At 36.4% G+C, this 13,877-nt stretch overlaps 2 protein-coding genes across 4 annotated transcripts; one reads left to right on the top strand and one right to left on the bottom strand.

Moving 5' to 3' along the window:
• Positions 1–414: 414 nt before the first annotated feature.
• Positions 415–10,196, top strand: gdap1l1 (ganglioside induced differentiation associated protein 1-like 1). 2 transcript variants are annotated; one of them, XM_043225346.1, is made up of 7 exons: positions 416–666; positions 3,757–3,949; positions 6,667–6,840; positions 7,440–7,534; positions 7,669–7,783; positions 8,313–8,551; positions 9,440–10,196. In XM_043225346.1, the coding sequence occupies exons 1-7, from the start codon at positions 487–489 to the stop codon at positions 9,464–9,466; spliced, it is 1,023 nt and encodes a 340-aa protein (XP_043081281.1). In that variant the 5' UTR covers positions 416–486; the 3' UTR covers positions 9,467–10,196. The 2 variants fall into 2 exon arrangements, with proteins under 2 accessions (XP_043081282.1, XP_043081281.1); XM_043225347.1 differs by having other exon boundaries at positions 415–666; positions 8,313–10,196.
• Positions 10,197–10,813: 617 nt separating this feature from the next.
• Positions 10,814–12,991, bottom strand: mfsd5 (major facilitator superfamily domain containing 5). 2 transcript variants are annotated; one of them, XM_043225345.1, is made up of 3 exons: positions 12,901–12,991; positions 12,595–12,691; positions 10,814–12,513 (listed from the first exon to the last, which is right to left on the bottom strand). In XM_043225345.1, exon 3 carries the CDS (start codon positions 12,426–12,428, stop codon positions 10,983–10,985), a length of 1,446 nt encoding a protein of 481 aa, XP_043081280.1. In that variant the 5' UTR covers positions 12,429–12,513; positions 12,595–12,691; positions 12,901–12,991; the 3' UTR covers positions 10,814–10,982. The 2 variants fall into 2 exon arrangements, with proteins under 2 accessions (XP_043081280.1, XP_043081279.1); XM_043225344.1 differs by having other exon boundaries at positions 12,846–12,989.
• Positions 12,992–13,877: the final 886 nt, after the last annotated feature.

Here is a 13,877-nt window from a genome sequence, read left to right as displayed (position 1 = left end):
TAAACATTCAGTACTCTGTCGTGATGTAAACATTCAGCGATTATATTGTGATAATATAAATTTGTTTGCAGATATATATGTGTGTGTGTATATATATATATATATATATATATATATATATATATATATATATATATATATATATATATATATATATATATAATATTATGGAGCCAACAAATCAACACTTTTTGTAGAAAATGCTAACATTTTTTTCCTCTTCAAAAATGTGTAAAACCAAAACGATAACACATATGACAATTGTGCATTTTTTAGACAATTCCGCTTTCCATCTTCTCTGGAATCTGTATTTTCTAGAGATATATCGTGGAGCAGCGGCTCGAAAGTGTCGATGATGCCCCTGTTCGTGGTGCTGAAATCCCCCCCCCCTCCCTCCTCCCCTCCTCCCTCCAGCCATCCCTCTCTATCCCTCCCTCTCTCTCTCTCTCTCTCTGCTCCTCTCTCACACGCACAAAATCCTCTGTCATGGCGTCTTCCAACAATGTTACTCCCACCAACTGTAGCTGGTGGCCCATATCAGCCATGGACGAAGATGGCAAAATCACAGACGGAGAGGAGAGTCACGAGCCCACGATAGAACACAAGCCATACTCCAAAGACAGGCTCGTTCTGTACCACTGGACTCAGTCCTTCAGCTCTCAAAAGGTAAGAAAAACACAGCATGAAAATGGTGGGTGAATCTATACCATGCAGTGGGACAAATAGTGTCAGTCAGATAATATTGCGCTTTTTCCGGATGCACGCGTGTTTTATTGGCCTACCTGTCTGTTCTGTTGCGTCCTTTATGAAGACATTACGAAACCTCAGCAGAAGATGGAACATTTTGACTTGACTAGCTTCAAGTCTACTGCAGCCCAACACCATCGATCAGATGCATGCATAGTGCCTATCAGATGCATTTGGGAGCAAATAAATAGCAGATGCAGCGGTTTATGACGGGTTTGAGGCTGTCGTTGTAGAGTTGTGTGTTGCTTTGCTCTTGGAGGATGATGGCACTCTAAATTATTCATTAAAATGAGGTAGCTTTGTGAAAAACAAACGGTGATTTCGTATTCTGCTGTCAGTTGCTTCGTGCACATTTTTAGCCAGTGTCATTCTCTTCGTGAATGTGTAAACAGTGACTTGAACGATTAGCACTGACTCCCAACTTTGACTGTTATTATAAGCTTTTTTAAAAATATAGTGCACTCATTTTTTCGTTACATTTTTTTTGTGTAAATTCTCCCTGCTGTATTGGCAAATATATATAATTTGATGAAAAACATATAATAATATACTATAATAATAAATAATAATAATTATGTATATATATATATATATATATATATATATATATATATATATATATATATATATATATATATATATACATGTACAAATGTTAAAAAATTATATATACACTAATTTAAACGATTAATAAATAAATACAGTGTTTACACTAACGATTCTTTTAATTAGCTTTTTCCTTTATTCCTCTTCAAAAATGTGTGTGTGTGTGTATATGTATGTATGTATGTGTATATATATATATGTATGTATATGTATATATATATATATATATATATATATATATATATATATATATGTATGTATGTATGTGTGGGTAGTTCACAAATAAAAATTACTGAAAACAAATAACACGAGTATCTTCATGTATCATCAAATGTAGTTACAAATAGCATGAGACAAAGGTTTTTTTACCTACCTATGTTTCTGTATATAATGAGAGGGGGCATATACATTAAAATATTTCTATTCCACTCAAAACGTAGATTAACACAGAAGCTCTTGATGATGATTCTTTTATTTTACATTTTATTTTACATTTTATATTTACATTTACATATATATATATATATATATATATATATATATATATATATATATATATATATATATATATATATATACACACTGTCTTTCTGCTTTGTCTAAACTGTCTTGTATTCTTATATTATACGCTAAACTGTCTTTCTAGGGAACGCCTTGTAGTGTCATGACCTTGAGCGCAAGGCTAGTAATGGCTAAATATGACTGTCACATCTTTTTTTTTAAAGGTGTTTGCAATATTTCAAAGTGAAGGAAAAAATGTAAATATGGTGTGACACGGCGTAGCGCACTCCATTACAAATTAGACATTCCTTGTCTGATAAAATATTTATCGTAATATGAAACTTCTTATAAAAAAACGACTGGCTCACAATGAAAAAGCCTGATTATTTGACGTCCCGCCGGGCCTCAGGCTCACGTTTGTCGAGCGCTTCTCTCCACGGCCGGTCTGCTGGTGGTGTTTACCTGATTTGAATGAATGTCACATGTTACCTAAGCTAAATCTGACTCCTCACAACAATATTAAATTGACCAAAACACTGGTGAGGCTCAGATCGCAAAGTGATTCATTTTGCTGATTACAGTAGTTACAGGCTTTCATGGAAAGCTGAGCGAAAAATCAATGACCCGCCAAAAATCGTCTCATATTTACTCACCAGCAGGCTGAGAAATACAGTTAAACGTCGCAAGTGCTTTTAAAAAATATGCAAATATTAATTGCAGAACATTTACTAGGAATGTCACAAAACACAACGGTGCTGACCTTTCGGTGTTTGCCACAGTTTGTGCCTCTGTTGTCATGAATTGTATTTAATCAGTGCGTCGTCTTGATGCTGGCCGAATCTTTTTCTGTTGATTATTATGTGTCCGGTCGAATCCAGACATCACAGCGTTGTTGTAAAGTGCCTCATCAAATGTGTCTATTGGCTTTGCAACACCTCAGCACAGTCAAAGCTGAACACAGCCTGACATTCATTAGGCTTTGCTCGGGCTGCTGGCTGATGCTATTGTCACTCATCGGTCAGAGCCTGGCTTTATCTTGATCGATCAATCTGGATTTCTAAGGCAGGATTGTATCTTTAATGCTGCTTGTAACCAAAACTGGAAGAAAACTAGCTGCATTCCTGTTAGCCATCAGTATAAAGCAAACAGATGTTCTTTATACAAGTCACTGTTCGAAACACAATGTGTTGTTTAGCTGAATGCCGAAGTGTCAGAACTAAATACAAAATGTATTATGTTTTTATGGTTACTACTTGTATGTACAGTTGCTATAGTTACTGGGGTAGACCGTAGAGAGCGAGTGTGTGCACAAACAGGCATTTTAAGAGAAGAAAACACTGAGAGATTGAGGGGAAAATATGAATGACTTATTGGTTATTACTGCTCAGAGCCATAGGATGAATAGGAATATAATTGGACCTACAAGCAATGAAATGGTTTATTTAATCAATTTTCTAACAGCTGGCCAGGCAGACATTTAATCAAAACTAGACCGCTTTCAAAACTCACATTTACACTGAAATACATTTTTAATGATTAGATACATAGATACAGTGTTGACAAAAACAGAGTAGAACATCTATTTATTTTATTTTTTTGATTTGTACCGTTTTGGTTTTTAGTCGGTTTTTTAATGTCTATATAGTTTTTATTATTTTTCATTTCAATTTGAGTTAATTTAGTACATCAGGTTAAGCTAAATAAAAATCTGAAAAAGTTTTTACATGTTATATTTCAGCTCGAATGTATTTTATTTCAAGTGACAAATGTCAATTATAACATTTATGCATACTTAACATTTTTATGGTTTTAGATTTAGTATTCGTAAAGCTCTCAGAGTCATGATGTAGCATGATGTTATGATGATATTGTGTGTGTGTGTGTGTGTGTGTTCTGTGGCAGGTGCGTCTGGTGATCAATGAGAAAGGTTTGCTGTGTGAAGAACGGGATGTCAGCCTGCCTCTCACTGAGCACAAGGAGCCTTGGTTCATGAGGCTCAACCTTGGGGAGGAAGTGCCGGTGTTTATCCATGGAGACACGATCGTCAGCGACTACAACCAAATCATTGATTATATCGAGACCAACTTTATTGGAGGTATGGCTGCTTACTAACTACTTACTCAGCTACAGAAAGATACCTTGCTTGTTACTGTACCAGCTAGTAAACATTATGTTTTACATTAAAAAATGTATTAATATAAAGAATATATATGTACAATTTTTTATGTAAGTTCCAATATGTTTTTGAATTTTTTTTAAATGATTTGAATTATTTTTTAAATTATTGTAATTTTTTTTAATGGATAAATAGCAAGAATATAACAGAAAAAAGATCATATACATTTATTTTCTAATTAAATTTGTGAAAAATACTTTAACAATCACAATCTTTGCACCCTTCTTCTTGGCCTTTCTGTAGAGCATTAATGTGTTAATGAAAAAAACTAAATAAATAAACATATGCCATAATTATTTATGCATTACTGTAATTTGACATATTTAAATAAGCGCACTATTATAATAATAAATCCCAATGAGTCAATACAGCATATTTTCTCATTTCACTGTAAAGCTATGTTAGATGAAGGACATGTTTAGTCATTTAGTCATGTTTCATGTCAACAGTGCAATTATATGTTAATATTTCAAGGGTTATTACACTTTAAACTAAAACTATTTCAGCTCGTTGCCAATGCAACATTTCTCATTATAAAATGTATTGAAGTTGGATTAAAACCTTTCATAAAAGTTATCCCCAAAACAAAAAACCAAAATGTGTTCTTGTCTCAGGACAAGTTTGATAAACCTTTTTAATATCTTTAAATGCCAACTAGTTGATGTACTAAAATAACTCCAACTAAAATAAGCAATAAAACCCATAAAGAAATGCATATATTAAAACACAAGCTACTAAAAATTATAAAAATGCCTAATCAAATTACTAAAGCTAAACAGAAAACAGAAATAATAAAAAAATATTTTATAATAGTATCTCAACGATACTAAAATGACGCTGGCCATATCATGCCACAGATTATTGGATAACTGCATGTGCACTGCACTAAATCACAATCAGTGTATAGTGTACTGTATTTTCTCTCCCAGGCTGCATGGCTGTGTGTCATTTTGAATGTCTTCACAGTTTGAGTGTGGGGGCCGTCTCTGATCCTAGATCACTCACTCGTTTAAGTGATAAGAGCTGAACGTGATCACTCAAGCCCAATGAAAGAGATCGAAGCAGGCACTTCTGATTCATCTAGTTTTCATTCTAGAGAGTCCGAACACAAACGTATCAGTAATACAGTAATATATCTGTTGCATCAGTTTGATACTAAACTCATTTCAGATTATTCTTTTGAGAACTTCAAATTCTAAATTTTGAACTTATTGCATTGAATAGCAAACATTAAAATAAAGCCTCGTTCATTCAGAACACCCAGAACACATTATGTGTGTTTACAATGCATTACAGTGCATAAAGGGAAAAATGGGCTTGTCAGATTTTTTTATTTGCGTTGTGGATGGTGCTAAAACGTTTATGTATTTGTGAAATGAGGCCTGTTGGAGTGGACCGTTGAAATGTTCGTGATGCTTGTGCTTTGGCGTTGTGGCATATTTCAGCTGTTTGTGTGCCAGGGTAACAGAGATGTTTGATCCTGTATTTATCGGCTGAATTGATCTTGTTGAGCTGCAGGTCAGCATGCTGGAGGTGCAGAGCAGTCTAAAATGGGATAACCTTTTGTACCATCCTCGTTCTGCCACATAGTAGTAACACTTATAGGCCTATTTTGACTAGATATGACAGTTTTTCTCATTTTGTCACTGTTGATGACACCAAGTGACTGACTAAATCTAAGTCTATAGATTTTCCACCAAAGAGACAAAAAGTATAATATTCAAAAAAGCTGCTGCTAGCATTTCTATTCATCTTAAAGCCAGGCACATTAAATAATAGTCATAAAAATATTATTAGTATAATTTTAAATAGTACCGTTTATAGAACTTTCAGGCATTTAAAAAAAGGTTTTTAATCCTTAAAAAATGTCTACGTTTTTTGAGTATCATATTTAATACATCAGGCTTCTGTGGCTCGCATAGTATGATATGGGAGAACATGAAGTTCATATTTGCAGAGGAAAGAACTGAAATATGCAGTTGTTGATATTTATATGACCAACAATTAAGATTGAAATCTGAAAGCTTGTAATGCAAGTCAGTGAGACTTTTATAACCGACATAAAATGCCTATAAATATTATTTGTCAATCTGTATCTCCCAGTAGAAATACGTCTTAGTAAGATGATATTTAAATGTTTAGTTTTATGATCAGAGCTCTGTAGTTTTAACTGCGATGGGGAAACATATAAAGCAATGCAATGCAGTGATTATACAGAGATATATAAATAAAAGCCTGATGTGTCATTTTTAAAAAACAAATCTCAATGTTTTTTTCTTAGGTTTATAATTCTGTTATACAAAACTATAAAAAAAAAAATCTAAATATTTCAGAGTAAAAACTAAAAATTGTACCATTACCTGAAGAATGATGAAAAAAGCCTTTTACTTATAAAAAAAAAAGTATGAACAATCCATGGCTAAATTTATGTATATTAAATAGCGATGTCAAATAATGTGATTAATTGCATCCAAAATAAAAGTTTTTGTTTACATGATATATTTATGTGTACATTGTATATTTATTATGTGTATATAAATACACAGACATGCATGTATATATTTTCTGCTGGCTTTATATATATATATAAGTGTTTGATAGCACTAATATTGAACATGCGTATGCGTTTCTTTCAGACACAGTAGCCCAGCTGATTCCAGATGAAGGAAGTCCCATGTATGCAAGGGTACAGCAGTACCGAGAGCTGCTGGATGGGCTGCCCATGGATGCTTACACACATGGATGCATCCTGCATCCAGAACTCACAACCGACTCCATGATCCCAAAGTACGCCACTGCTGAAATCCGTAGTAAGTGATGATGCAATTCAGTGCACCTTTAATCCCTACTGAAGAAGTTCTTTTCTTTTCTGAAATGCATCTGACTCGCAAAACCTGCTTAGTCTGAAAGTCGCTTTCTTTCTCAGATTTCACATTTTGAAGCTGCCTCAAACGCTGACTATAAACTGGCATGGCTTCCTCTGACTAAAATGCCCTAGTGCTGGCCTGTTTATACCGAGTTTATCGATATTGGATCTACAGTACAATGCAAATAAAGTCAAAGAGTTGATTCAATCAGTGTGTTGCAGTGAAATAAATTATGTCACGAAAAAACCCCGGGCATAATTGCAAATAAATCTCTTTTATAGTTTATAACTTGGAGGGAGTTCCTGTGATAGGTGTTGTTTATCACAGTCGCTGCTGTGATTTTATTCACAAAGTCTTATTAAATCGCTTAATTAGTTGTCAGGAGCATTAAAACGTTGCAGAAAATATTGCCAGTTCACAATGTGCTCTCCATCAATGTTGTCTATGAATGGAAGGAATTACAAAATCTTCTGGGTTTTGGTTTAGATATGTAACTACATGAAAGCTCTTTTACTGAAATACACAACTTGTATTTCTCTCAGGGCATTTGGCCAATGCAGCATCTGAACTGATGAAGTTGGACCACGAGGAGCCCCAGCTGACAGAACCATACCTCTCCAAGCAGAAAAAGCTGATGGTAAGTCAGCTATATCACTGCTTGCATGATGTGTAGCACATTTCGGAAATAGCTGAAACATGACATTAAACTGCATATTTTAGCATGAAATGAAATAATAGATTGTACTCGTCTTGAATGCTTATATTTTGTAGGCGAAGATCTTGGATCATGACAATGTGAACTACCTGAAAAAGATTCTTGGTGAGTTGGCGATGGTGCTAGACCAAGTAGAGGCAGAGCTGGAAAAAAGAAAACTGGAATATCAAGGTATGTTTTCTGTTCACATTTAACAATTGACTTACTATACAAATAAAAAAAGAATAATATTTTATTTCATTAAAACAAAACAACATAAAAGATATATAATTTATTGCATTTTATTTTATTATTATTTTTTTAAATTACTCTTACATTTGTTAATCTTTATGTATTTATTTTACATTATGAATAATAACTGTAGTATTTTTTAGATACTGTTACAATTTTTATATTAATGAATTAGGGTTTTTTTGGGGTGAATTTAGGGTATTTTTTTTATGAATTTAGGGTATTTTTTATTTTGCTAAGGGTTTAGTAACTTTGTTGTATTTGTGACAGTTTCATTTCTTTTTTAACAGTCTTCAATTTTTAATTTGAGCTATTTTAGATTTTAGTGCATTGCTGAAAAAGTGAAAATGACGAGCGTTGCTTTGGCAACTAGCTGAAATTTAAGATGTATGCGTTTTCAATTAAAGTAATGGTTTTACTGAACTGTTACAACCCTGCTTTGAGAACTGTTGTTTTCATTTCTACACAGGTCAGAAGTGTGAATTATGGCTTTGTGGACCTACTTTTACACTAGCTGATATTTGTCTTGGAGCCACGTTGCACAGGCTCAAGTTCTTGGGACTCTCAAGGAAATACTGGGAGGACGGGAGCCGGCCGAACCTGCAGTCGTTTTTTGAGCGGGTGCAGAAACGCTACGCTTTCCGCAAGGTGTTGGGGGACATCCACACGACCCTGCTCTCTGCAGTTCTACCTAATGCATTCCGAATGGTAAAAAAGAAGCCGCCGTCCTTCTTTGGCGCATCCTTCTTAATGGGCTCTCTCGGGGGGATGGGCTATTTTGCCTATTGGTTTTTAAAAAAGAAATACATGTAGTGAATGTGCTCTTGTAGTGTTTTGTGTCTGTGTATCTGTGTGAAGTTCGAACTTTTCGGTAACACTGTTTTACGAGAGCAGGAAAAACAAGACAATATACAGAGATTAACACTATTACTTACTTGGGTGAATAATTAAATAAATATATAATGAGAACATTCCAAGACTAGGAATTCTTCTTAACAGCACCTTCTCTGGTAACGAATGCCTTCATGACTTTTTTTTTTTTTTTTTTTTTTTTTTTTTTTAAACGAGTTACTGGTTTATTTTTGTTCATATTAGGCTTGCATACAGCATAATTATGTTGTTTTGTTCCGTCCAGATTATAAACACTTCGCATTCTGCCATTGAGGACACCTGTAGTTTGATTTGGTTATGTGGTAGAGCACAAAAGCCAAGTATATTATCAACGCAAAGCCCAAAATAATGTTTATTAATCTACCCCGAATTCGCAAGCATTCATATTTTGTATGGGTTTCCAAACACTTGATTTATTCTGCGAAACGATCAGCATTTAGTCGTTCACTTTTTAGTGCAGATCACAACCGAATTCAACACATCGCCGTTAGCGTTTCCGGTCCGAATCCGTTTGCCTCTGCATTCAGTTGGAGGAGCCCGTGCCAGCAAACATTTTAAAGCCCTACATTTTCAGAATATTAAACTTTACCAAGAATGCAAAAACCGAAAAACACTGAAGAGAACAGAATGTTCCTCATAAGACTGCCAAATTGAGCATTTTCTTTCCTGTTTAATTGAATTTTTTTCTTTTTGTTTTATCACTAGCGAAGTCGTCGAAAGTATAAATGGTGAGTAAAGTTCTTGAAATGGAGGTGGTATAGAAATGTGAATGTCAAGTTCGTAAATTGTAATGCGATATTTAATATCAAAGCAAACACGCCTTGATGTTCAATAGAAAAAATTGACTTATAATAAAAATAAAACGGTCATTTATAGTATATTCACATTAAGCATGCAACTGTTTAATTTAATGGGTTTATAGCCAAAGACGATGTTTTTCCAGTAATCCACTTATACATTTAAACTCAGCTTGACTTAGATAAAACTGTGAGAGACCATTAACACAAGACATTATATGCATTATATGAGAGTTCTATACCACCTCACACACAAGCCATATACAACTGTGAAGATGCATTCATTTTCCGTGATTTTATTTTATGTACTGCTGTTAGTCATTGTCAATACTACAACTGCAAGAAATGTACAGTACAATGTCTGAGATTCATTTCTCAGCACCTCAAATCTCACAGAAATTTCCTTGATATGGAATGTTTGTTGTAAATTGCGATAAGCTGCGATCCCTATTCTAAAACGGAATGACTGGAAGTTAAATTAATACATGAGAAATATATTGATGTCTGTGGTCATTAGACTTCACAATAGATTTTTTTATTTTGTAATTTTTATTTTTATATTTTTAAAATATGCATTTATTTACAGTGCTTTCTAAGATGTTTGTTCATGAGCCTTAATTTGTTCAGTTGCCATCGATTTCAATAAATGAAAATGCTTACCTTAACCTCTTTGTTTGGTCTGTGTGCAGCGCAAGCTATAGATAATAGTCTGTTTTTTAAAATGAGAAATACAGTGCTCGCTGAGCATTTCTAGGGCCTTTTTGAGGCACTTTATACCCAGTTTATTTTGCACTGTTGCCGTGTTCTGGTCATTTTAACCCAGAAAAGATGATTTTTGCTAGTTAGTGTTATCGTATTGGGCGAAAACTTACTGACTTTGCTCACAAAGAATAAAGCAACTCGCAAATTAAATTTGTTTTATATTTTTTTACTTGTAAAAAAAGATTTTTCACTGTTATATCATTGTTAAAAATGACCTGGCTACAAAATATAGCTTGTCTATCTTTCATTAATGCTATGTTATGACTAAATGTTGGATTATTGTTTTTCATAAACAATGACTCACCATAGACCACACTAACTTTGCCTTATGTACCTCAGTTTTTCTTCAAGTAAACAGTGCCAAAATGTATCTACAGAAAATGTGTTTAAGTCCTATGATCAATAAGTTCTAAAAAGGAAACTTTCAAACTTTCAAAAATTTTTCTAATTTAAAGAAAACAATTCAACAAAAATTTGAAACGCATTACATTCCTATTAAACAAAAATCAAACATCTGCTCTTGCTTTTCTGCAGATTTTATTGAGAGTTTATTGGTTCTATTAACATAGTGGTGGAAAATGAAACCATGTACTTCTGATTTATCCCATAAATACAACTGTTTAACTAAGACAAAAAGCATAAAAAAAAAGTAATAATAATCCATAATCCAGTGTCCGTCCTACTACAGCTCAGATTTCTCCCTCCAATTTGGTCCCCTCTAGTCTCAGGTCGGCATCGTTCCTGCCCACAGTGAAAAGGCTGACGACGGCAAGCAGAGCGGCCAGCATCATCCCCGCACATCCTGCAAACATGTGTCTGGTGCCGCTGCCAGCCTCCCCGGCACCGGCCCCCGACACCTCCCCGTGAAGAGCCAGCAGCCCCAGACAAGCCAGGAGGTGAAGAGGCACACGAAACCACGCCAGCACGCCGGCTCTGCGCTCCATAGGAACCACTCGACCTTGGAGAAAGCTCACTGCTGGGAAATAAAGCCCGCAGGCCAGTTCTAGCAGAAGAAAGGCTAGCAGAGATTCCCTCGGCCGTGGCTGGCCAGGCACAGTGGAGAACGTCAGCATGAAGAAGGAGAAGAAAGCTAGTAGAACAGCTAAGCAGAGCAGGTGGCCGGGCTGGAGTCGATACGGAGCCGATGTGGCCAGCCGGAAAAGCGTGGAACCAGCCATGCTGGCCGCCATTAGACTGGAGAACACGATTCCTAAAGGCGGGCCGTGTGGGTCCAGTACAGGAGTCCAAAGAAAAACAAAAATATATAGGACGCTTTCGAAAAGCGCCTGAACGCCTCCCAAAAGCATGACGCGGCGGTCCGACAGCAAGCAGCGGAGCCCGTCCAAACAGCTTCGCCAAAAACGGGCCCGTGCTGACATTTGCATTTTGGGGGCATTTAGAGGGTTAAGAAGAGGGCCATTTTTGTCTCCAGCGGCGCCTTCCTGTCTGTCCTCCTGACCCCATTCGGACAGCACAAACCAGGCGCATACAGCAAGGCTGGGGATCGCCAAGAGAAACGGAGCGACCGGTCCCAACCCAAGCCATTCAGCGAACAAGTTCGCCACCAGCCCGGCACCGACCGCCAGTCCGTGATTCCAATCAGCCACTTTGCCGAAGGTAACAGGAATCCATTCTTTGGGAAAGTCATGGACGTCGACGTGACCGTGCACGTACCAGGCCTCAAACACGGTGGTTAGCAAAGAGGTGGACAGGCCTCCTAAAACGCGTCCCAGTATGAGCATGAAATAGTCTTGTGAGAGCTTGGTAAAGCAGCAGACAGAATAAGCCAGGCAGAAGAGGAGGCACGTCTGTCTCCGTCCCAGAAACTGCGGAAGCCAGCCGGCCACTGGAGCAAACAGCACACAGGAAGCAAGGCCACATACGTACAGAATGGCGATTTGAGACTCCAGGAAGTTGTAATGTCGGTAGAGTTTATACAGGTAAGGTCCCTGCAGCCAGTCTGCCCAGAGGGCCAGGAGATAGGCCTTCAGAAAGAGCTTTTGGAAACGTCTGAACGCTGGATTGGCGACGGCTGTCTGCGTGGCCTGGGACGAGGTGAGACGGCGGGCTGTGATCTCTAAAGTCACGCACAGTCCCGCCAAGGCTACGAATGCAAGGTATGCTGTCACAAACATGATGGACAAGAGGTGACTATAGAAGTCCCAAATCCTAGGTCAGCATCCTCATACAGCTCATGATCCAGTGTGACTCATGGTTCACCTGCAAAAAAGGAATACATATGAGATATGAAAAGTGGGAACTACATGTCAGCTATCAACTTTCTACAAAAAAATGGCTTACCAGAAGTGACATTTTTCTTTCTCGTAACATCCAAAAAAGATCAACTGCTGGGTAAGCTCAATGAAGAAATCATCATGACAGACTGACAGCTTGACTTCTGAAATTAACCACACAGTCATTATTAATGAAAACAGATAAATAACACTAAATGATACTTTTAATACTATTGCCATTTTTCCAAATTCAACTTGACTTGTTGACTATCATTTAATATCCTTAACTGTTCGGTTAAGCGCATTCAATAGACCTACCTTACGCTTAACATTCTCCTTAAGAAGTCCCCGATGATTCTATGGGGGGAAATACCTTTTCTATGCGATGGTTCCAGAAGATTTTACCCCATAAATGCTTTCAGTATTCGCCTATCAGCTCTACAACATCCGTGTGTGTTTCCGGGTTACACGTAATGACGCAAAGCGCACGAAGGACGCCTGCGTTTAGTTTATGAATATTAATTACGTAACCCTGCGTTCACAGAGTATCGCTCTCTGATTGGTCATTTAGCAGGCTAACAATATAAATATTAATGATGATTCATAGGCGCGCTCTATCATATTTTCCAAGCAGGTGAATTAGTAATTTCTTCTTTTTTATTCTTGTTCTTATATATATAAGAGATAAAAAGAAGAGAAGTTTTATGCTTACACATTCTTGGGGCTTTTTACCAAGGTGAGAGCGATTATAAATGATAAATTTTGTGTATGTCTAACTTACTTGGATGCGTACATGCTAGCTATACATTTAGCATTAGCAAGAATTTGAAACATGTTAAAAATGTCTTCCACCACACAATCATTTCAGATATTATAACATGGTGGAGCAAACGTAAAAAAAAAAATCTAAAACAAAAGTACCCAGCGTTTCTGACACAAACGCAAATAACATGTAAGCATGACTATATTAATCGTCACAGGTTTTAAGCAATATTTATTTTTAGCTGCGCTACCGCGGGTTTCCACACGGTGTCGCTATAACACAGTTTACTATGTCACGCGCTTTGAATCATTTTCTAGATGACATACGTCTCTTATATCTCTAACTAACAGATTAACTAAAGCGCATCAGGGTTGTACAACAAAGCAAATGACTGCTCCTAAAAATACGTTTTTAAAGCATAATAATTCAAACTATTTGAATTTAATCTGTCTGCCTGCATAAGTTTTAACTGATTCAGCATAGTAGCCTATCCTCTGCCTGTGTCCTGAATTAAAGTGGATTAACTGAGTCTGTTTGACAACCAAAACGTGACTGACAGTTTCAGGCCAGTTACAATTATTTCTACA

This window comes from Puntigrus tetrazona, chromosome 23, assembly GCF_018831695.1.
Source record: "Puntigrus tetrazona isolate hp1 chromosome 23, ASM1883169v1, whole genome shotgun sequence".
NCBI classification, from domain to species: domain Eukaryota; kingdom Metazoa; phylum Chordata; class Actinopteri; order Cypriniformes; family Cyprinidae; genus Puntigrus; species Puntigrus tetrazona.
Note: the sequence above shows the minus strand (reverse complement) of the source record. Positions and strands in the feature narration are given on the sequence as shown.

Coding starts and splice junctions, on each gene's coding strand:
- gdap1l1 (XM_043225347.1), top strand. CDS start 487: ATGGCGTCTTCCAACAATGTTACTCCCACCAACTGTAGCTGGTGGCCC. Junction 667..3,756: donor AGTCCTTCAGCTCTCAAAAG/GTAAGAAAAACA, acceptor GTTCTGTGGCAG/GTGCGTCTGGTGATCAATGA. Junction 6,841..7,439: donor CGCCACTGCTGAAATCCGTA/GTAAGTGATGAT, acceptor TATTTCTCTCAG/GGCATTTGGCCAATGCAGCA.
- mfsd5 (XM_043225345.1), bottom strand. CDS start 12,428: ATGTTTGTGACAGCATACCTTGCATTCGTAGCCTTGGCGGGACTGTGC.